Source organism: Thyridium curvatum, assembly GCF_004353045.1.
Source record: "Thyridium curvatum strain D216 chromosome Unknown NODE_3_length_876553_cov_77.224826, whole genome shotgun sequence".
Taxonomy (NCBI): domain Eukaryota; kingdom Fungi; phylum Ascomycota; class Sordariomycetes; order Thyridiales; family Thyridiaceae; genus Thyridium; species Thyridium curvatum.
In genome coordinates, this window is record NW_022156758.1 from 836,780 (window position 1) to 860,156 (window position 23,377).

Sequence of the window (23,377 nt, forward strand, 5' to 3'; positions counted from 1 at the left end):
CAACTAAGCGTGGAGACCAGATCCCCTTCTCTGAAGTAGCTCTCCAAATATCGCCGGTGCCCCTCCAAACCTTGTGCTTTGGTGTTCCGCAGGCGGAACGTGGCCTTGCAAGTATCTGGAGACTCAGACTTCACAACCCCCAATTATCTGGTCAATTTGAGGCTCAGTAGCATCATGGTACTGCTCCAGGGGCTACCGTGGGGCCTCGTGGCTTCTCTCCTGGCCACGGCCGCTTCGGTCGCTGCGACGCCTTCGGTATCGGTGGGCATGAGGGCTGCCTTTCCGTCACCTCCTTACCTGATAGAACTCTTGTATGTTGGCCAGGACTCATTCTATGTGGGAAAGTTGGTGTCTAACTTTGTACTTAGGGAGACAGCCGCACAAGAAAACGAAACTGCCTACTTCCCTCTGCTCGACCGCATCGCTGATGGCCATTTCGCCAAGGCATCAACCGACAAGTCTTTATACGACACATTCGTCAGCCTGCTACAAGATGGTGGATACATCCAAGGAGAGGCCCTCTCGACATTCAAGCTCGCATTGTCTATGCGTTCGGCCGCACCCAAAATCGAGGCGCATTACCAGTTCTACAGGACCGCGATTGACACCGCCGCAGAAGGCAGCGCAAAGGACTGCAAGACATGGGTAGCAGTCAACGGGAAGCAGTATTGTTCTTCTGGTCTCGAGTCTCCGACCGATATCTCTGTAGCTATTGCCAATGACCGCCAGCTACCCTTCGATAACAAGCTGGGTCACGGTCCGGAACACGTTCTCTACGCCGACATTACTTCACCTGAGTTTGGGAAATTCCACAAAACTCTGGCTGGCAAGGCAAGGCGCGGAAAGATTGCATACAAGCTGCGACATCGTCCTAGTTCCACCCTTGTGCAAGAGCCTCTCCCCGTCAGCGGTTACGGCGTGGAGCTGGCCCTGAAGAGGACCGACTACATTGTTATCGATGATCGAGACGCTGACGTGACTCCACCACAAAAGGATGCCAGTGCTCAGGTTGTTCTGGATGGAGAAGAGGAAGTTGCCGACCTCAAGGCTCTGTCCAAGTCGGAACTGGCCGAGCTCGGTCTAAAGGCTGCCGATTTCATCGTGAGGAGTGAAAAGCCTTTCGAAACCCTATTCAAGTTGACCCAGGACTTCCCCAAATTCTCGACGTCCATTGCAGCCCACAATACCTCGGAAGAGTTCTTGGATGAACAGCGCGCCAATATCGCACAGATGCTGCGTCCCGGCATGAACCTGCTCTGGATGAATGGCGTGCAGCTAATTGAACGGCAAATCCAGTCCTTTACCCTTGTCGATATCATTCGACGCGAGCGCAAGCTTATCAATGGCGTTCTAGAGCTAGGTCTGACCGGCAAGGAAGCAGTGGACCTCCTCGGCCATCAGTCCGTAGCATCTTCCAAGAGCGAGGACGAGCCACAGCGGTTCGACTGGCGCGATCAGGTGGAGGAGGGCCGGGTGATCATCTGGCTCAACGACCTGACCAAGGACTCCAGGTACCAGGACTACCCTACAAGTCTCATGTCCTTGCTGCAGCCGACCATGCCCGGCCAGGTACCGCCTGTTCGGAAGGACATCTTCAATGCCATTTTCCCTGTGGATTTCAGCAAGGAGGAAGATGTCACCTTCATCACAGAGCAGATCTTGATGTTTGTCAAGCGCAGGCTGCCGATCCGGTTCGGCCTCGTTCCACTGACCAACTCAGCTGAGGCTACCAAGCAGGCTAAGACTGTGTATTATCTCCTCGAAACCTACGGTCTATCTGCCATGACATCTTACTTGCAGGCCTCATTGGAGGAGCGCAAGACCAGCAAAGTCAACCACAAGATCTTCGATCGGGTAATCAAAGAGCGCAGCCTCAGAGCAGAAGCAACTCCTCTGCCATTGGATGATGTGCTCCAATCAGAGGATCACGAGGCTCAGATTCAGCTTGCAAAACACTGGGCGGCCAGGCTCGGTTGCAACACGCCAATCCCGCCCGTTTATGTCGACGGCATACCCTATCCTAGAGATGAGTCATGGCTGCAGGCAATGAGCATGAGGATCGGCAGTGATTTGCGTGTGGTGCAGGAGGGTATTTACTATGGCATGATCAACGAAGACACTTGGATCCCGGGACGCTTCCTCGAGAAGGCCGCCATCAGGCGAAATGCCTACATCTTCCCCGAGGATCCCAAAGCCTTGGCCATGTTGGATGTCAAGCAGATGTACTCTGACCACGCCGATCTCTTCAACCAGCTCCCTGTGATCGAGGCGAGCGAAGACTCGGTAATGGCAGATTGGGCCGCTTTGACTGTTGTAGCCAACTTGGACGACCCGTCAGGCCTTTCGCTGCTCACTGCGGCCGTCAAGTTCCGTCGACAGAACCCGGGCATCCGCCTGGATGTTCTGTACAATCCTGATGCCACCAAGCGAGGCGCCAGAATCAACAAAGAGCTGTTTGAGGAAGCCGCAAGACTGATGGGCACCGAGAAAGATGAAGATCTGGAGAAGATCGCTGTCAAGATTACAAGTGAGGCCTCGCTGGACTATGATGCCCCTCTAGACCGCTTCCTTGAGGCTATTGCTACAGAGCGGGGTGCCAACAAGCTGATCCTAAATGGCCGGATGATTGGGCCCTTCACCAAGGAAGATCCTTTTACCGAGCTCGATTTCCAGACATTCCTGGAGTTCGAAAGAGCTTCGAGAATCATCCCTGTTTATCTGGCACTTGAAGACCTCGGTCTCAAGTCCAAGGTCTCATCTCCCCTAGCAGCCGCCAAGCTTACTTCCATCACGGCCATGTCTACTATGTCGGACTTGCCCGAAGGCATTTTCGAGTCCGCCCCTACCCTACGTATCTCGGCCTTCAACGAGTGGAATGCTACTCACACCTCGCTGGAGGTGGGCGACATTGCTACTGCCAACATCCATTTCACGGCCCTCATCAACCCAGCCAGCGAGCAGGGCCAGCGGTGGGTTCCTATTCTGAAGGTGCTGTCGGAGCTTGACGGTGTCTATCTCAAGATCTTCCTCAACCCAATGGAACGGCTGGGGGAACTGCCGGTCAAGCGGTTCTACCGATACGTGCTTGACTCGGCGCCGCAATTTGATCAGTCTGGCAAAGTCAAGGCCGTCGGTGCCGAGTTCAAGGGTTTACCTTCGGAGGCGCTTCTCAACCTCGGCATGGATGTTCCTCCAGCCTGGCTAGTTGCCCCCAAGGAGTCTGTCCATGATCTCGACAACATCAAGCTTAGCTCTATCAAGGCTGATGTCGACGCCACCTACGAACTAGAGCACATTTTGATCGAGGGACACTCTCGAGAGCCTGGAGGAAAGCCTCCGCGTGGCGTGCAGCTTCTGTTGGGTACTGCAAGCGATCCCCATTTTGCCGACACCATTGTCATGGCCAACCTGGGCTACTTCCAATTCAAGGCCAATCCCGGCATGTACGACATCCAGCTCAAGGAGGGACGCAGCTCCGACATCTTTACCATCGAGAGCGTTGGCTCCAAGGGCTATGAAGCTGTACCTGGAGACGAAGGGACTGAAGTCGGCCTGATTGACTTCCAAGGCACTACGCTCTATCCTCGCCTCATTCGGAAGGCGGGTATGGAGGCGGAAGATGTACTGGAAGAAGTCGTTGCAAAGGAAGGCGGTGCTATGGGCATCGTCTCGAAAGGGATGAAGTTTGCGGAGGGCATCCTCGGTGGCTCCAAGACACCATCCGGTGCCAAGTCGACCTCGGACGAGGAGCACGCCGAGATCAACATCTTCTCCGTAGCCAGCGGGCACCTCTACGAGCGCATGCTGAACATCATGATGGTCAGCGTCATGCGCCACACCAATCACACCGTCAAGTTCTGGTTCATCGAGCAGTTCCTGTCGCCGTCCTTCAAGGACTTTATCCCCTTCATGGCCGAACAGTACGGCTTCAAATACGAAATGGTCACGTACAAGTGGCCCCACTGGCTGCGGCAGCAGAAGGAGAAGCAGCGCGAGATCTGGGGCTACAAGATCCTCTTCCTGGACGTGCTGTTCCCGCTCTCGCTCGACAAGGTCATCTTTGTCGACGCGGACCAGATCGTGCGGACGGACATGTACGAGCTGGTGCAGCACGACCTGGACGGGGCGCCGTACGGGTTCACGCCCATGTGCGACTCGCGGACGGAGATGGAAGGGTTCCGGTTCTGGAAGCAAGGGTACTGGAAGAACTACCTGCGGGGGCTGCCGTACCACATCTCGGCGCTGTACGTGGTGGACCTGCGGCGGTTCCGGGAGATCGCGGCGGGCGACCGGCTGCGGCAGACGTACCACCAGCTGTCGGCGGACCCGGGCAGCCTGTCGAACCTGGACCAGGACCTGCCGAACCACATGCAGTTCCAGATCCCGATCCACAGCCTGCCGCAGCGCTGGCTGTGGTGCGAGACGTGGTGCAGCGACGAGTCGCTCGGCGAGGCCAAGACTATCGACCTGTGCAACAACCCGCAGACCAAGGAGCCCAAGCTCGACCGGGCGCGCAGGCAGGTGCCCGAGTGGACGGCGTACGACGACGAGATCGCGGCGCTGGACCGCAGGAGGAAGGGGCTGCCGCCTGTTGCGGCCGCGACGGCAGGGGCGGAGGAGAAGCAGAAGGTTGTTGGGGGCGAAGGGGGAGCGGGCGAGGAGAAGAAGGACAAGGAGAGGGAGAAGGATGAGCTGTAGGCGGTGTAAGAAGATATCGTCGAAGTTATATATAATTTGCAGCATAGCGAATGTTGGTAGCCAAAAGGAGTTTGCTTCCTGTTCAAGTGTTTGGACGAGAAGCCAGTGCAAGTGAGCGAGATTGAGGGGGGCAATCATACAGTCACAATATCTCACAATCAGCGACTGCAGAATTATGGATGGGTTATGGGATCCTTCGAGGAACATTCAAATGCACACGCATATTTCGATCTGATATTGGCCATATGAGTACATAGACCTAGGTAGACTACCTTAATTACGAAGTAAGGCAGCTTTGGACCGGTTGCTTCAAAGTTGGTGGGGCAGATACCTACACACAGGGGTCTAGCTTATCGATCGCGGCAGGCAATTAGCGGTAGTGCATGGGAGGAGCCTGGGCAACGCCTCAAGAAAGTCGCGTAAAGTACCTGCAACACCAACTTGGTCTACGCGACTGCACGCTACAGCTGCGCTCTGAGGTCTGAGGGGACTGGCAAACTGGACTGGACGACAAATAGAAAGCACAAACGGAGATCCCTTCAAAAGGATTGATTTCCAAGTGCTATTTTTTGTTCTCGCGTGGGCCGACCTCTTCTGAACCTCTTCTGAGCCCACCTTGAGGCGTCGCTCACCATTCACTGACGCCTTCCTCACCTTCAAATCGCGACTCTGTGCAGAGCGCCAGACAATGCCCTTGTCTTCATCTCACTTTCTACGCCCTGCCATCTCAGCTCCTCTCCTCCTCATTCCCGTCTGATGCCGTCAAAGCCAAAAGACGACCTGTCTTCTACAGGAGGACCCGCCTCCACGGCTCAGGTGCCTCCAAGAAAGTCAAGATATCCGTCGCCTTCTGGGCTCCCGCCAGCTGTGGTTCTTCCCAGAAAGTCGAGGTACTCCTCGCCATCTGGCCTCCCGCCAGCTCAGGTCTTTGCGAGGAAATCCAGATACGACTTTGTTTCCAAGGGGGACACCACTCCACAGACCAAGGACGCCATGGGTGATAGTTCTTTGTCCGAGTCGCCATCGCGCGGCGCGCCCAACGAGACACCAATACCCTTACCCCCGCAAGTGAAGCCAGGCTTTCGGCCATCGCCATCCCCAGCAGGTCAAGCATCAGCTCAGAGCAACGGCACGCCTGCAGACACGCCCTCTCGTCCCGTCTTGACAATGAAACGGACAGGTGGTTTCCACAAGCGACCCACGGGACATCCGCCTCCTTCACGCACCACTCCTGCTTCTAACAACGAAAAGGCTTCTGCTCAGACCGCGGAGTCTTCTTCTCCGCCCAAGACTGCCGAAGGTGCTGAGCCCGAAGTCTTGCGTGTGGTATCAGACGTTGTCGACACAAACGGCCGTGCTTACACGTCAACGCCCCCAGCGACAGCTCAGCAGCTTCTCAAGCGCAAAGCGGACGAGTCCCCTCCTGACCCTCATCCAAGCCAGAGACTGAGAACTTCGTCTGCACTTCCAACCTCGGACCCGGCGAACGGGACAAAGGAGACAGCTCTAGCTGCCGACAGGGATTCGGCTTCCCAAGATTCTACCGTCCAGGACTCCATGCTTGCCGGCCTCAGCAGCGAAGATGGCGATGCCGACCTCAATGCGGACCTCGATGCTACCCATGATGATTCCCTGGATGACGACGGTCCTGATGATGCGGAAGATGATGACCACTTATCGCTGGATGAGACAGCCCTCGATCTTGTCGACATGGATGAGAGCATGGCAGATGATGTGTCGTTTGTTTCCCAATCAGCTTCCACATCTGGCAGGAACCTTCGGGAGCGGCCACAGGTGGTCAACTCCATGGCCTCTAATGTCAACCCAAAGCAGCGTCACCCTCGCCTCGACTCTCGTGTGCCGGACGGGCTGGAGAAAACTCTGTCTGGCAGGGCATACACGTCTTGGCATGGTGAGATCCCCTCGTACTCTCAGACCATCGGCTTCAGCCGGCACGAAAACTAACACAGTATTAGATGGGACACGCCTCGTCGCTACGACAGGTGTACTGTTACCAGATAACTACAAGGTGAAGGTGGTGACCAATATGCCATGGATATGTCCCATCCGTTCATGTCGCCAGCTGTTCTACACGATGGGCAGTTTGAGTAAGCACTGGCAGGTATGCTCATCGCCCTGCTCATGCGACTGTAAGCCACTACATTACTAACGTGACAAAGAAAACACACTACCGATGCAAGTTGAATGACAACAGCGACGGAACGTTCTCGATCACGGGTCATTACGAGGCCACCTCAAGCACCACCAGGCTCTCGAGAACCCCAGCTGTCGTAGTGTCGAGGATGCCCCTGGATCCCAAGGAGCCTCCCATGGTGGAGCCGCATTATGTGAAGCCAACAGCCGTTGAGCCGAAGCCACAAGACAAGACTTTGCCTGAGACTCCTCGAGAAGGATCTCATGTGCTCGCCTGCACCACTCCAGCTGGCAGGCATCCCATGTGGCAAGTCAGGAGGACCCTCAAGATAGCCTCGGACAACCGGCCCTACCATCTGTGGAAGAGTGAGTTCAACGATCGCTCGAGGCCTCCCTAAAGCTAACAAGCTTGGTAGATGACGACGGCCAGCTCATCAGCGCTTCTGGAGCGTTGATACCCGCGAACTACACATTCTCTACATACCCAGGCCATCCTTGGGTGTGTCCCATCCGGGACTGCAGGCGTGTCTTCAAGAAGTTACTCAACCTCGGGGTGCATTTTATCAGAGTATGTTGGGGGTATCACCAGTCCAACCCCATAGGCCCGGCTACTGACAGCATCTAGAAACACCCTGGTCGTATCTTTAATGACAACCAAGACGGCACGCTCTCTGACATAGGTTCTTACAAAGTACCCGGTGGATCCGGTGCCAAGACGCTGCCTCCTCGAGTTCTCACGTCCAAGCCTCTGAGCCCCGACGAGCCTCCAATGGCTGAGGAGGGGCCACCTTCTGCGGGTTTTGTAACAAGCCAGACACCGATACCCCCGCCTCCAGTCCCGGCGCATCTTAAGAAGACGTATTCCACTTCTGGCGGCATGACCCTGGAGCCAGATACAGATTGGCAGCCTCCGCCGTTGACAGCTGCCTCCTGGGAGACGTGGCGATATATCGCCCCTTACCTCCAGAAGCACAAGGGCGATATCATTCCCGACACTGGCCACCTTCGGGAGCTCCTCTCCCAACCCCGCATCCGCGATATTGCAATGAACGCGGACTACATCAAGTATCACGACTCCATACCCAAAGACATCTCGGCAATGCTCATCAACCTGACTGGAGAGCAGGCCTCGGAGCCTTGTTCAAGATGCCGGGAGGGGAAGGGACCCTTCAAGGGTTGCTTCGTGCTGAAGACGACTTCCCCTGTCAACCAGCAGCGATCGATCCTCAGCTGTGGCAACTGTCTGTATCATAGTAATCAGACGAGCTGCAGCCTCAGGCAGGCCCTTTCTGCTCGGGTGATGGAGCTATTCCCCGATCCCACCGCCAAAACCGAGCATGACTACTGGAGCCGGCACCACTGCTCCATGGCCATGAACTGGGCAAAGTACAACGAGAACAAGCGCCTGGGTTTGGTCAAGCCCGATGCTCTCCCGCCCTCCAACACCAAGAAGGCCGCGCCACTCCCGAAGACCCGCCAGGAGCCGCCGGTGCACGAGGACTCCGACTCTTCCGCATTTGGGGCTAGGCGGTCCGGACGGATCAGCGCGATGGGGAGCACGGGATCGGAGACGGAGAAGCAGCAGCCCGCGTCAAAGGCAGTCTCCAGCCTGCGCAAGTCGACCTCGTCGCTCGCGGCTGCGGGCACTTCTTCTAGGGATGCAGGACCCCCCGGTGATATTGACCCGCACATCGCTGAGCTCTCGGCGCAGGCGACAGCCACTCTTTTGGCCCGGTGTGCCAATGCCCCATCTGCTGCCGGAGCGCTCGCGTCGTCGTCGTCATCTGCACTCGTCTCTACGGGGCGTATCGCGCCCACCATGACGGCAGAAACCCTGGAGATGGAGGACTGGGAGATGGCGCCCGGACGGATCCGCAGCGTGGCGTCTGGATCTATCGACAGTGAGTTGTTCTCTCCTTTCTTTCCCCTTGCCATTAATCCCCCCCCCCCCCCCCCCATCGCCCTTGTCCCTCTTTCTACCCTTGACACATCCCAGCCATACTGACACCTTGTGCGTGCGCTCTTTCCAGACATAGCCTTCTCCAACCCCTACCTCACCACGAACCAGGCCGTCCCCGTCGACGACGGCATCGCCTTCCGCGTCGAGGTCGTCCGCGCGGGCCAGTCGCGCCGCCTCGGCCCGGAGCAGGGCGCCACGCGGATCTGCTCCCTGGCCGCCGGCAAGCTGCGCGTGCGCGTCGACGGCGAGGCCCCCGCCGCGCAGTTCTCCATCGGCCCGCACGGCATGTTCAAGCTCAAGCCCGGCGTCGGCGCCACGGTCGAGAACAGGCTGTACATTGACAGCGTGCTGCACATCTCGAGCGTGTCGTGTTAAGTACACATCCTGCATGCATGCACATCGGAAGAGAAGGGGGGGGGACTGTGTTTGTACGAACATCATTGTCTTTTTTTTCCTTTCTTTTCCTTTCAAGGCTTCTTTTGACTGTCTACACTGACGGTAAGGAGCTCATATGCTGTGGCCTTGGTACATGATTTGGGGAGTCAAGAGGGAAAGGCTCTTTCAGAAGGGGATATACGTCATTGACGACGATCAATCTTCTTTTTCCGTGCGATGTGTTCACATCGATGTTGTACATTAGCACATATACCTCTGTTTGTGTCCTCTGACACAACCCCGATCTGTGCCCTGCATGGATTGACAATGATCTTCGCCTGTAACAAAAGATTATCCTCAATTGTAATAAAAGATTACTGGAAGTTCTCTAGATTGTCATAGTGAGGTTCTATGATCTTTGTCTCATTGTCATCTGGTAATGCAGTATTTGTATGTCTAAGCTCGCTTGCAACAATCATCAAGGCGAAAAGAGTATGTAGAGCAAACAATTCCCCAATCCTAATCCCCAACTCCCCAGCCCACCAGAAACTCCATACGCTACAGTATCCGCCCATCAAGCCAAGCAGGTCTTCTACCATTCTACAACAACAGCCACACACAGCTCTATCCCAGGATAGCAGGCACACAAAACACCCCTCCCTCTTTAATGCGAGATATACTGAAACACAGCCGACACCTCGCTCTCGCCGCACTCCTGCCGCAGCAGCAGGTCCTGGATGGGCTTGAGCCCCTCGTTGACAAAGTGGTTCCACGTGCTCGTGTCGCCGTAGAGCATGGCGGGCGCCTTGATGAACTGCTTGCCGTCGGGCTTGCACCGCTTGCACTTGAACGTGTCGTGCGTGTCGCTCGTCGTGTCGCCGCGGTACTGGAACAGCTCGCGCAGGCTGTCGAGCGAGAAGTGCCGCTCCACGTCCTCGGCCGAGTCGACGACGCACGACGACAGGCTCTGCTTGTGGGACTGCCGCTGGAAGATCTTCTCCTCGATCGTGCCCGTCGCGATGAAGCGGTACACGAAGCAGTCCTTCTTCTGGCCGTCGCGCCACACGCGCGCCAGGGCCTGCTGGTCCGCGGCCGGGTTCCAGTCCGGGTCGAAGAGCACGAGGCGGTTGGCGCCGATGAGGTTGAGGCCGCAGCCGCCGGCTTTGCTGGACAGCAGGAAGACGAACTCGTCGCCCTCCGGGTCGTTGAACTTGTCGACGAGCTTCTGCCGCTTGTTGACGTTCATGGTACCGTCGAGGCGCAGGCAGCCGTAGGCGCGGTTACGACAGAGGCGCTCGAAGAGATCGAGCGTTGACGTGTAATTAGAAATGAGGACAATCTTGTCGTTCGTATCAGCACGGATTCGGGCGAGCATGCGGTCCAAGACCTGCATCTTGCCGCTGTACCAGGGCTTGACTTCTCTGTCGCGGCCGCGCGCCTCCTTTGGCACGTAATCCTCAGGGTAATGCTGCTCGGAGCCAGGCAGGTCCTCGGCCAAGTTGAGCAGATCGGGGTGGTTACATAGCTTCTTGAGGATGTTGATGGCCTTGAGGGGCTGACTTGACTTGCCGCGCAGCAAAGCCTGGATGTCAGGAGATGTGATAAAGTAGTTGTAAAGGTCAAGCTGGAAGGGAGCAAGGTTGCAAAAGACGACGTGCTCATACTTGACGGGCAGGTATTTGGACAAGATATCATTGGTGCGACGAATGATGAACTTGTTGACGACACCCAGAAGCTCAGCGAGGCACTCGTCGCCTTTTTGCCTCTCTTTTTCGGAAGCATCGGCATCTCGGCCTCGCAAAATAGGAATTTCGAAGCGCTTGCGGAATTCCAATCTGGTACCGAGCAGGTCCGGGTTGGCGAAACTGATGAGGGCGAAATACTCGGACAAGTCGTTCTGGATCGGCGTACCAGAGAGAATGACTCGACGGGAGACGTTGAGATTGTTGAGCGCACCAAACGTCTGGCTGTCACCGTTCTTGAGCCGGTGGCCCTCGTCGCAAAGCATCAAACCAATCTTAGTGTGCTTGAGAGCTTCGACGTTCAATCGAAGAGTCTCATACGAGACAATGATGACTGGTCTCGTCACTGCTCGCCCACTTGCAGTCGACCATTGGTGCAGCTGCCTCGTCAACTCCTCTTTAGACGCCTTGCCGTCGATCGCGAACGGCGTAATGGCATCAGCGCCGAGCCATTTCGTCAGCTCGTTTGCCCAATTGCGCACCAGACTCGACGGGCAAGCCACAATGGCTTTTTGAATCGTCGACTTGCCCGCATCCGGCGACTGCTTCAGCAGGGTCCACAGCAGAGTGATGCACTGCAATGTCTTTCCAAGACCCATCTCATCTGCCATGATGCATCCATTCGCCTTTTCATCGATCATGCCAGTAACACATCGATACATGAATTTCACGCCCTCAATCTGATGTGGCCGGAGAACTTTGGCGAGCCTCGGGTCGATGACGACGGGTACTCGGGGATGTTCGCCTTCGACTTTCTTCTTGATACCCAGAATCTCGGCCAAACTCTTGTGCACAAGAGGGGCATCGAGCTTCGTCTTCTCTTCCTCCTTACTTTCTTGCTCCTTAGGCTTGTCGGTAATCTTAGGTTTGTCATCGATAGTTGGGTCATGGAGCACAATGGCAAACTCGCCGGTCGGGTCATGTAGTGGCTTGGCCACGAAGACCGCTCCCTGCCGCAGACCCAGTGTCGGAGGAGGTCGGTTTGGGTTGTACGAAGCCGTGTTCTTGTTGAGAAGCGGCACAGCAAATGCTTTGCGGAAGATGGTTTCCTTGTCTTTGACTTGGAAGACGGGAAATCTGTTGGCGTCGCGATTGGCAAGGGCTAGCCGATCGTCGTTTGTGTAGGGTTTGTCCGCTTCGGCATCACCATCAGCTCCCTTGTAGTCGACTCTCCTCCTCTTTCGGGCAGGTCGGTCAGTTGCAAGTGATCTCGTAGCAGAGCCGGGACATTTGAAAGGCCGGTGCAGCTTGTCCACTGCTTGCGGGGTGGGAAATCTTCTGCCAGGCTGCTTCAGGTGCTCCTTGTCGCCCTTGGGCGTCGCGAGGACGTTCCTGGGAGTTGTGTCAGCCATGGCAGAGTGTAGGAAGATAAAGAATGCGGTTCTATCTGAACATTAGGTCAAGACTTACATCTTGAATCAATCAATTGGCCTCGGGATTCCTTCAACTTGTCCAAGTTTCGCCACTTTCCCGCTGCGAATTTGCTAGAATTGAATTTGGCTACACCCGTTTGTTGACTTCGGATGGCAAGCGCGACGGACGCGTTTGGGGCCAGGCACGCTATCACGTGGCTTTCTCGTCCGCTCCAGGCACCCAAGTTTTAGCGGGGCGTTGGCAAAATTGTACGGAATCTAGGTACATGTAGTGCATGCATCAATTTGTGCACTGACGACTGGTGACATCTATGGGCTCTCCTCGTCAAAGCACCCCGACGACATGAGCATTCTCATACCGTTTTCGTATTGCCTGAGAAATATGACCGTTTCATTTTTTGAAGCCTCAAGACGGCCCGGTCGTGTTTTATGGTGTGGAAGAGATGGGTTTTATTACATTTTGAGATTAGGACCAGTGAATTTGATTTAAAGTTATCGAGTACGAAGCTCTCCCCGATCTTTCATCACCTGGCAACTGTCTGTTTGAATAAACGACTCTTCGTCGTTTGATTCACGGATCGATTCCCTTCCATCAGACGTCGATTTATCGAGAACAGCCAAGAGAGGACAAGCACCTTTGCAGTAGCGTATCGCCCAAAGGGTCTGACAACAAAATATATAGAGCCATGAAGTAGTCGTGCCAACAGCAAGAAGGCTCCGTGGTGATCCCCGACTCTGACACCGCTTTCGCTATCACCGCGGAGAGTGGATGTCATGATGATGTACGTTCATTAATATTTCAGGCCATAGGCGCATCGCAAAGCTCAGGTCTGGGTCGACTCCAGCGCCTACCGTTGGAGTTTGCTTTGTTCAATCTGCCTCTCTCTCGACATCCAATCAGCCCTGCGATTCAGTCAGGTAAATCGGAGAGCCCGGCAGTGCATTGCAAGCATTCCCCAATGCCGTCAGCTCGCCAAGCATGCCCTCGAATGCATATGGGCACTCTATAGAACACGCCTTGCACTTCGCACCGCTGTTCTTTCTCTCCAAGCAACCCTGTCCACTGAGCATTGTGTTTTATGTGGTCTATTTGGTGGTTTCGTTTTTCTCCCAACCTGTGCTCGTTACTGTTTTCAATGTATCGAATCGGCTCCATCTCTTCGCGTCGTACCGCTCCAAGCAATCAGCAAAGTGGCAGGCATGTCAAGCTGGCAGCCCAAAAAAGTCCAGGGAGGTTTTTATATCGATTCCCGGGAGATATTCGTCGAACTTCGCCCTATTGCGTAGGCTAGAATGTGCTGTATCTGGACAATATGCCCTCGAAGTATTCCGAAACATGTGAGAGATGCCGGTTGCATGAGGTGTAGCAACCCTCCTACATTACACTTCATGGAGTTGCAGATATCAGACATAATAGTCCATTGCTCGCACACGAATTTCAAAGAGAACAAGTCTGTTCAACTCATGCGCTGGGTGTCAGGGTCTGCCAGTGCCTTTCGCGAACGAAAAGGGATCTGAGATCTTTGCCACTCAACAGATGCACGCATTATCCTGACCTCGAATCTAGCAATGTTGCTGAAGTAGGTATTTTTGTAGTGCAGGAAGTTATGGGCTGGGCTCGGGCGGTTTTGGGGGAGGGAATGCTTTAGGTAAGGCGCTGGTTGGCTGGTCCAAGCTTCCTTGAAGAACTTGTCTATTTTGGGAAAGATGTAAACAGACGCGCCCAATGGACCTTCCCGGCACGGGCCCCCCACTGGCACGGTACTCTTACACGCTTCAATCAAAGCAAGAACGTCAAAGTATCGCGACATTCCGGATTTCCCAGCCGCTTGCTAGCTCTACCTTACCGCTTCGCACACGACATTTTTGTTTGTTACAGCGTTATAAGGAAGCATTGAAAAGTCTGAGCATTCCTTGTTTTTTGCCACTTTTTTGGCAGACAATTCCCAAGAACCATCCATGAAGTGGACGAGGCCAAACAACGCGCCATTCCGATAACTCCTCCCCACCAACCTTGGAAGCCATCACGATGGTTCTTCCAGGCTTGGACGGCCTGGACACGCCCAGGACGAATGTTGGGGACGCGACATACCTCAAACAACCAGACTTTGACATGACACAGGAGCCGTCATTTCAGTCCCCCTCGAAAGACAACAACATATTTCAGACGATACAGAATGGCGGTCGGCCGAACCTCAGGACGCCACGCGGTGGACGGGGCGCCCTCGGTGAGAGGAGGAATCTTCCTGCCGGTTTGGGAGGCGCCGAGTTCACCCCAATGCTCAAGTCGGCAACACGAAACAGCGCGCGACGATACCGTGGAAAAGAGAACGGTTTGGCCACCCCGGCTTTCCTCGACAAGATCAACGAAGACATGACACCCGTCCCCGACATCAGCTCCTTCGGTGCTTCGCGAAACGGGTCCTCCTTCATGGACGCGACCCCCCTCCCTCAGGTCGAGAGCAGCAGCGCGGCATCAACGCCTCTGGTCATGCGTACACGGGTAGATGGCAAAGGACCCCTACAAGATGGGAACCAGCTTTCGCTTCGAGAACAGGAGAACGTCATCGATAGGATCGAGAAGGAGAATTTTGGGCTCAAGCTGAAAATTCATTTCCTGGAAGAGGCACTGCGCAAGGCCGGCCCCGGCTTTAGCGAAGCCGCACTCAAGGAGAACACCGACCTTAAGGTGGACAAAGTTACGATGCAACGCGAGCTGCAACGTTACAAGAAGCACCTGACCACAGCGGAGAAGGAGCTTGAGGGCTATCGGCAGCAGATTCTCGAGATGCAAGACAAAGCCAAGAGGAAGTACTTGGACGAGAATCAACGCGCTGAGCTAGAACGTCTGCGCCAAGAGCTCGAGGACAAGGAAGCCGATATCGAGGATCTACAGAGACAAGTTGATGGGGATCAACAAGACAACGACCGGTTAGAGAAACTGCAGGACGATATCGCTGACCTGGAAGCCGAGATCCGCGAAAAGGATCGGATCATCAGTGAACATGAGGACGAGCTCGACGACCTCAGGGCTAAAGCCGATTCTGCCGAGGACCGGATGAAGGATGCTCAGCGTCGCATCATTGAGCTTGAGGAGCAAGCGCGATCGAGTGAGCAACTAGATGAGGCCAAGGATACCATTGAGGATCTAGAAGCCAATATCCGGGATCTGGAGCAACAACTTGACAGTATGAAGGACAAACTCGAGGAGGCGGTCTCTGAGAAGGATCGCGCGGAGAACGACCTCGAGGAACTCCAGGAGGAGATGGCCAACAAGTCCGTCGTGACCAAAGGTCTTTCTCGCCAGGTGGAAGAGAAGGTATCTCGTCTCCAGAATGAGCTGGACAACGTCCGCCAGGAAAACTCAGAACTGGGGCAACAACTCGAGCTGAAGCGGAAAGAAAACGACGATCTGAGGAACAAGGTCAAGGACGCGCGCCAAGAGCGTGACACAGCCGACCGAGAGCGCCGGGTGCAGGCCGCCAAATTGGAGGAAGCCCAGAACGAATTGCACACAGTACTTGATCAGAAAGCCCTTCTGCAGACTCGCCACGACGCACTAACCAACGAGTCGGCGTCCTTGCAACGTGACGTCTCCAAGCTGCAAAGGACTGTGGCCCAATTAGAGGACGACCTTGAACGTGAAAAGCAACACGCGCTCAACATCGAACGCGACATCCGCTCTCAATACAAGACCGAAATTGATCGCCTGAACGATGATATTTCTGACCTTCAGGCAGAGGTCCGCGAAAAGGAGAATCTCTACGATAACGACAGTGAAAAATGGGAAACTGAGCGACACAATCTCGAGTCTGAGCGTGATCGTGCCGAGGAGCGGGCCGCTGGCCTCCAGCGAACGATCGAGAGGCTGCGCGAAACCGAAGGGACACTGAGCAGCAAAGAAACGAAGCTGCAGGAGGCAATCCAGAGTGAGACTGAACGGCACCGCAGCGAGGAAGCTATTCTCGGCCGACAGATTGCCGATCTGCAGCAAGACTTGGAAGGGCGACAGGTGCTGCTTGAGAGTCTGCGGAGTGAGCTATCCACAGTTCGGGATGAGCTTCGTCAGACCGGCCTCGACTACCATGCCCAGACCAAGAAGGTCGAAAGCCTAGAGGATGAGCTCGATGTGCTTCAAGCCGCATTAGACGAGTCCGAGAAAGGTGGAAGGGATTCCATTTCTATCAAGCAAGAATGCGACGACCTCAGACGAAAGCTGGCAGCGGCAGAAGCGGCTACTAAGGATGTCCGTGTCTCTTCCTCTGCTACGCAGGAATCAGCGAGGCACAGCAATGAACTCGCGGATAAACTCAAGTCCCAACTGACCGAGTCGACGTCAAATCTCAGCAAAGTCACCAAGGAGAAGCAGGCACTACAAGACCAGCTCGCGAACCTCAACATCGAACTTCACTCCCTGCGTACCTCGGTCGCCGAGACACAGGCTGAACGTGATGAGATTGAAGGCCAACTCCGGCGCTTCAAGGCGCAGGGCGAAGACACGTACAAGCTTGATCAGGAACGTATCGACCTCCGGACAGCCAAGATGAAACTCGACAATGAAGTCAGAAGACTCAGAGACGAGAACAGGTCCCTGGTTGATCAACGCCAGGGTCTTGAGAAGTCGCTGGAGGACGAGATTGAGAAGGCCGCAGCCGAAGAAGAACGCCTCGGTCTAGAGATACAGCAGCTTCAAGCCAAGCTCAGACAGCACTCGGAGTCACAAGACCTAGCTACTGCGCGTCGCACCATCCGTGAGCTGGAGCGGCGCATTCAAGATCTTGAAGCGCAGCTGGCGGCTACTCAGACCTTGCCCAATCTCAACATCGGCGATAGCTCCGAGCTGTCCCTCATGCGCCGCGATCTATCGGAGGCACGACAAAAGGAACGCGACTATCTCCAACGAGAGGCCTCTCACAAGGAGACCATCAAGACTCTCAAACGCCAAATAACCGATCTCGAGCGAGCCGCACACCAAGCTGAGATCGATCGCCTGATTGCCTCACCCAGATCGGACAGCAGCTCCGCCCGCAAGAGCGAGGTCTCTGAGCTCCGCCACCAGCTGTCTACAGCACATCAGTCCCTGAACGAGTTCAAGAAGTTGCTCCGCGAGTCAGAGCGCAAGGCCGCGTCGAAGGAACGCGAGCTGCAAACGCGTCTCGAGGAAATTGACGACGAGCGTATGGCGCTCGAGCAAGCCCTCGACGACGCAGAGGCTGTCGCGGCCGAGGCGGCCGAGACACACATCCAAGAGCTCGCCCGCCTGCAGAGCAAGACGGACAAGTACAAGCGCGAGCGCGACCAGTACGCGGCCGAGCTCGCAGCGGCCCAGCAGAACAACTACACCGGAGGCAGCAGCAACGGCGGCGGCAGCGAGGTCAGCAAGGAGGAGCGGCGGGACCTGCACGCCATGCTGCGCAAGACGCAGGTCGAGGCCGACGGCCTGGAGCGCGAGGTCCGCGAGGTCCGCGACGCGCTGGCCGAGGTGACGCGGGCCGAGGAGGCGCTGCGCAAGAAGCTCGACCGGGCGCGCAGCGAGCGCGCCATGTACCGCGCCGACGCCGAGAGGCTGGAGCGTCAGGTCAAGTCGCTGCAGGTCGAGCAGGCCGAGGAGGCCGCCGCCCTGGCAGCGGCCGACGTGTCGGACGTGACGCCGACGACGGGGGCCGCCGCGGTGGATGCGGACGCGCTGGTGCGCGCGTCGGAGCAGCAGCAGCAGAGGCACAGGAGGGAGCTGCGGGCCATGTGCATGCAGGCCGAGTGGTTGCAGGCGCGGTGGGAGCGCGAGCACAAGCTGCGCAGCGACGCGGCGTTTGCCAAGCGGTACCTGCTGCTCGAGCTTAGCGTCAGGGATGCATGGTATGTTTTTTTTGTTCCTTTCACCTATGTGCCAAGCACTTTTTGCTAACTGAGATTTCTTTTTCTCCCCTCCTTACAGCAACAAAGCCGACCTCGCAGCCCTCAAGAAGATCCTCGTCGAGCTCGGCGTCGAGAACTTCCCGCCCCCGGCCTCGCCGGCGACCCTACCCGGCAGCAACAACAGCAACAGCAACAAGCGCAGCTCGTCGTCGGCCGCCGCCGCCACCATCATCGGCGCCGGCGCGCGCAGGGCCGCGACAAACACGATCTCGTCCCCTGCGCTGCGCAGGCTCGCCATCGTGCTGCGCTTCGTGGCGCGGGCGCGCCTCGCCGCCGGCAGGTGGGCCACGCACCAGGCCTCGCGGCAGAGGCTCGTCGCGGCCGCGACGGAGGAGAGGAAGGAGGCGCGCTTGGCCCGCCTGCGGGGGGAGTGGCTGGCCGGCAGGAAGGGCGCCGCGTCGTCGTCGTCGTCGCCGCCGTCGCCACCGCCTATTGTTCCGGCCCGGGAGCGCGTGCCGTCGGGTGGTTCTGGTGCCGCGGCGGCGTCCAAGAGGCGGAGCGGCGGGGCCAGGGCCTGATGGACGGGGAGACTTCTGTCGTCGTCAGAGGGGAGAGTGAAATTGGCATAGGTGCTCCATGGGAGACGACGGGATGGGTGGTTCTTGTTAATTCATTGTTCATACCGGTTCATGTCGCCATTATCTCCTTCTCTTGTTTCTCCCCCAGGTTTCTATCCATTACTTGCATGAGCAGAGAGGGAGGGAGGGTACGGCGGAAAAGAATAACTGGGTTTTTGAGGGAAGGGAGAGGCGTTCTTTTGTTTTTTGTTATATTGCGGCGCCTTGGTCATCGAGGGGGCATTCTTGTTTTTTTTATCTGTCTATTCTCTCTCTTCTTTGCTGCCAGAATGGCCTGCCAGTCTAGGTACTTATCACGCCGTTACGACAAATGTCAAGCATGTCTTTTTTCTCTCTTTCTCTCTTCAGTAGCATTACGGGAAACAAACTTGTCGTAAGTGATTCTTCGCCGTGCATGCTGCTGGAAAGTAGGGATAGTCTTGGTTGGCCTCGCCTCATCGACAGGACACAACAGCAAGATTGGAAAAGATTGCTTGGTATTAAGAGGCAGCCTACATCGATGTGACTATTTGCCCATGCTTTTTTGCCCATCCAGAAAAGAAGAAGAATAATAATAAAAACCAGGGAGAAAATCTTCAAAAGTCATTCCCAATTCAAAACGCTATGTTCCAGTATACCCAAAAGAAAAGGCCAACAAAGACCAGAGACGACAGAAAAGAGACGGAGAAAATGTTGTCGTTCGTGTAAAATCATGGCCCCCCTTACCCATGCCCAGCACGACCCCGTCGCCCCATATGTGAAAAGATCCAAAACAACGAGAGTAGATGACCGGCGCTATATTCGACAAGAAAATTCTCTGCCCCCGAGGATATCATCCGTGCCCACGCTAAACAAGTATGCCGCCTCCAGGTCGCAACATCGGGGCCTGTTACCGAGAGAGAAGAAAGAAACGTTGCATATACAATGTTGGATGGGGGAGAGGGGAAACACCCCCTTCAGTAACCTCCTCCTGCTGCCCCTCGCGCATAACGACAGAGTGTTTCGTGATCCACTGGTGAGCCAAGTATTTACATGACGAAGAGAACGTTAGTGTCTATTGCCCTGGAGTTAGTAATGGACCTCAGGTAAAGCTGGTTTGCCGAAAATTCCACAATGTCTTACTCAGTGGATGGGAGCATGACAGCTGCGGCTTTTGGGTGTAGCGCGTGGCCAGCTCGTCCCGAATGCTGTTGAGCAGCTGCACGTAGCTCTGTTGAGGGTTCTTTCGGAGGGCCGTGATGAAGGCCCAGGACATGGCGCCGGTGGCTTGCGAGGCAATCGTGGCATCAGCCCTGTGGACAGGAATGTGTCAGTGCATGGTGCCCAGGAAGTTGGCATGTACGTGTCCGGTCAGAGACGGGGTCTGGAATGGATGAGCAGTCGATCCAACCTAACTCGTCGCCCTAGATTCAAAGCAGCAGCTGCAGGATGAGCTGTGCTTGGAATCTAGGGCGTGAGGGCCAGAGGATGCAACTAGAATACATGCAAGTTATGTGCTTATGGATCACTTTGTGCGCCCCAACACCAGAGAGCCCTAATGCCATCCTTCAATGCCAATCCCTCCAAGAGAAAAGAGGACACGGTGGAAACAATCATACACGCGGGAAAACAAAGAAAGGGTATACGAACGAGGTTTGGTCATCTTTACTGCCAGAAAACATGACGACATCGGCAGGAGAGGTCTTGGTAGCGAGGGCGCGGTTGTGTGCGTCTTCGCCCGTGGTGGCTTTCTTGAAGAAGCCCACGATGTTGTTGGCCACACCGCTGAGATCGCCCTGGCTGTAGGAAGAGATGACTCCGAGAAGGCCTTGGCCAGCTTCCTTGGCCAGGTTCGGCTCCTTGAGGATGCCCTGGGTGGAGTAGATGTACGGTAGATCGAGTGCGGTTCCGGAATGGCACGAGTCGAAGATGGCAGTCAAGCGAACACCCGCCTGTAGCGGCTGGACCATGATCCGGTGCATTTCGTCGTCGGTGATGTGGCCGACTTGGCGGAAGTCGACAGGATAGATGACTTCATCGTAGCCATCGGGCTCATCTCCATCCAAATCCTTCGTTTGCCCGCCGTGACCTTTGGTCTTCTGTTAAAACATCTGGCGATGAAAAGGCTTTGGTCGCAAACAACTTACCTGAGTAATGGAAGAATAATGAGTCGTTCGGCCGAGCATCCTTGACGAGCCAGTGCATGGCCCGGAGGATGTTCTGCTTGGTAGGTTGGCTCATGGGGTTCTGCTGGTCGTCGGTGAGGATGACCATGTCCTCGCGCTTATAGCCAAAGTGTTCGCACAGGTAGGCCGACATGTTTCTGACATCGTTTATGCAGCCACGAAGCTGTCCGCGTTGGCCAAAATAGTTGATGCCTACGAGTAAGGCCTTCCTCCTTCCGGTGCACTGGGAGTACTGAAAGTTGTAGCCAGTGGGAGCACCATGGCCGAACTGCTGAGGTTGTGCGGGAGGTGGAGGCGGGCCGGCTCTCCCTTGTTGACCACCGAATGAGCTTGAGTTTGGGCTTGGGGCTAAGCGCAGTCACGGTTTAGTATGCACACTGCTGAACCGCGACGTTTTGGCACGGATTCCAGGGCTTACCAGGGCGGCCATATTGGCCAGGAGAAGGCTGGTTGTAGCCGTACTGTTGTTGTGGTGGTTGCTGCGGGGCACAATGTGAGCTGCTTGATACACAGGTCATACTGTTGAAGGAAGATCAACGGACCTGGCCGTAGTACGGCTGTTGAGGCGGCTGCTGGTAGCCGTAGCCAGGTGCTCCCCCTGCTGGGGCACCTTGAGGGTAGCCGCTATAGCCTTGCTGAGGGCTATATATCAAGGGTCAGCATGACGAAGCGAAAGGCAGTCAACGGGCGCAGAAGGGGTTGGGCGTACGGGTAGTAACCGCCTTGGGGCGGGTACTGTCCAGGCGGAGGACCGCCGTAACCACCGTGGTATCCCTGGCCCGGGTACCCAGACATAGCAGTCGGACGACAAGTGTTTAGGTAGCGCGAGGAGGACTAGATGCGGTGGTCGGTCAGTGCCGAAAGGGCCCTTCCCTAGGGATTGAGGTTGTTCCGAGCGTTCGAGACTGTGCGATTTAGGAGACCGATGAGGGAATAGACGAGGATTTCGGTTTTATAGACCTGCACGGCCGAGTCACTTCGGGGGCTGAGTCGAATCGATGCCTCTGGGGATGTGTGCGAAGGTTATGTCGGTAAGTGTAGAGAAGCGGGCACGGATGTGGCCGAGGGTGTAAGCTTTGAGCCTGCTGTACGAAAGACGATCAGAGACGGGAGCAAGTCTCAAACGGGACAAGGCGGTATGGTATTAGGCGGGTAAAGGTAATGATGAACACGGACAGATATCCAGGTACATGGGATTCTTGACTTTTCCGGGCCCGACGCAGAGGCAGATGCAGGGTAGCCAGCAGAAGAAGCCCAAAGAGAAAGAGGGCGACCGGGGTGGGAGAGGAACAAGATGGCGGGGGACTGGCGCCAAGAGTCGCGGACCTACTGTCAAATAGCAGAGCTAGCTGAAGTTTGCTGCAACGTCTCTCCCAAGGCGTCGCCGAGTGGACAGCAAGTCGTGGATCAGCCTTGGACTGAAAAAGTGTGTGATGCAAGAGGGGAGAAATGTCGTTTTGTAAGTAGAGAAGAAAGCTCCTGTGATCTTGGGTGGTGGTAGTGGTGGTGGTGCTGGGCAGTGGATACAGCCGGCAGGGTTGCGAGCTTGCGAGGTCGGTCAGAGGGTCTTTCGGGCGGCGGATGATGGCCAGGATGGATGGAGATGGTGGTGTACAAGTAGTAGTCGGAGTAGTAGTACAAGTAGTAGTAGTAGTACCTAGGTAGGTAGTTCCTGGTGGTGGGCAATGGATGAACCAAGTGGGATTGGCGGGCGGGTGACGGCGCCTCTTTTTGCTTGCCACTAACTGACGGGGAGGGAGAAATGATGATCAAATGTTCGGCGGACGGCGGGGCCGCGAGACAACCTGGTCCAGAGGACAGTACCTCAGTACCTACCTAACCTAACCCCAAAGCATGACCAAGCCAGAGCTACCTAACAGGTCGCTACAAGTGTGGCAGCACCACTGTAGAATTAGTTGCTTTCCTTCTGTCAGCCTCTAGAACCCTGCTCGCCGCCCTGATTGGCCCGCCGCCCGCACCTGGGAAATGCTGTCAACAGGCAAGATGGAAGATCACGGCGATCAGGCAGGAGCAACCCGAGGCCAACGATTGGTCCAATGGCGCCGTGGATGCTTCAAGTTCTTGCCTTTTGGGGGTACAGCAGCTGCTGCTGCTGGGCATCTATCTACTTTGTACAGGCAGGTACATTATTATCGGTCCTCTTTCCCCAGCCCGGCACTGCGAGATGATCATTCAAGGATCTTCATCGCCAACCTCACCTCCAGCCCTTCGTTCATTAGTTATCAGCCATACAAGCATCCTCGAGTCCCCTCCCCTCGACGATCTACAAATGTGGCGTCGGAGTCCTCTGAGACCGAGCACAAGCTGAGGGTCACCGGCCACCGTCATCAACGCGTCCCCCGTCATGTCTCAATCAGGTATTTTTTCCTCTTTTTTCTGGTGCTGGCCCCATCAAAAGCCGGTGCGTCTAAGCCAC

The 23,377-nt window shown here is 55.8% G+C and overlaps 4 protein-coding genes across 4 annotated transcripts; 2 read left to right on the forward strand and 2 right to left on the reverse strand.

Moving 5' to 3' along the window:
* Positions 1 to 174: 174 nt before the first annotated feature.
* Positions 175 to 9,187, forward strand: E0L32_000958 (uncharacterized protein; the record flags this gene model as incomplete). The annotated part of the gene is made up of 8 exons (XM_031144577.1): positions 175 to 311; positions 369 to 4,694; positions 5,376 to 6,610; positions 6,675 to 6,820; positions 6,879 to 7,218; positions 7,269 to 7,420; positions 7,478 to 8,753; positions 8,883 to 9,187. The coding sequence occupies 8 exons, from the start codon at positions 175 to 177 to the stop codon at positions 9,185 to 9,187; spliced, it is 7,917 nt and encodes a 2,638-aa protein (XP_030994492.1).
* Positions 9,188 to 9,851: 664 nt separating this feature from the next.
* E0L32_000959 (uncharacterized protein) lies at positions 9,852 to 12,281 on the reverse strand (the record flags this gene model as incomplete). Its single annotated transcript, XM_031144588.1, has 1 exon — positions 9,852 to 12,281. One exon carries the CDS (start codon positions 12,279 to 12,281, stop codon positions 9,852 to 9,854), a length of 2,430 nt encoding a protein of 809 aa, XP_030994493.1.
* A 2,050-nt stretch (positions 12,282 to 14,331) lies between these two features.
* On the forward strand, positions 14,332 to 18,736 carry E0L32_000960 (uncharacterized protein; the record flags this gene model as incomplete). The annotated part of the gene is made up of 2 exons (XM_031144599.1): positions 14,332 to 18,158; positions 18,238 to 18,736. 2 exons carry the CDS (start codon positions 14,332 to 14,334, stop codon positions 18,734 to 18,736), a joined length of 4,326 nt encoding a protein of 1,441 aa, XP_030994494.1.
* A 1,067-nt stretch (positions 18,737 to 19,803) lies between these two features.
* E0L32_000961 (uncharacterized protein) lies at positions 19,804 to 21,735 on the reverse strand (the record flags this gene model as incomplete). The annotated part of the gene is made up of 7 exons (XM_031144610.1): positions 19,804 to 19,829; positions 19,898 to 20,067; positions 20,405 to 20,843; positions 20,902 to 21,288; positions 21,359 to 21,419; positions 21,483 to 21,582; positions 21,650 to 21,735. 7 exons carry the CDS (start codon positions 21,733 to 21,735, stop codon positions 19,804 to 19,806), a joined length of 1,269 nt encoding a protein of 422 aa, XP_030994495.1.
* Positions 21,736 to 23,377: the final 1,642 nt, after the last annotated feature.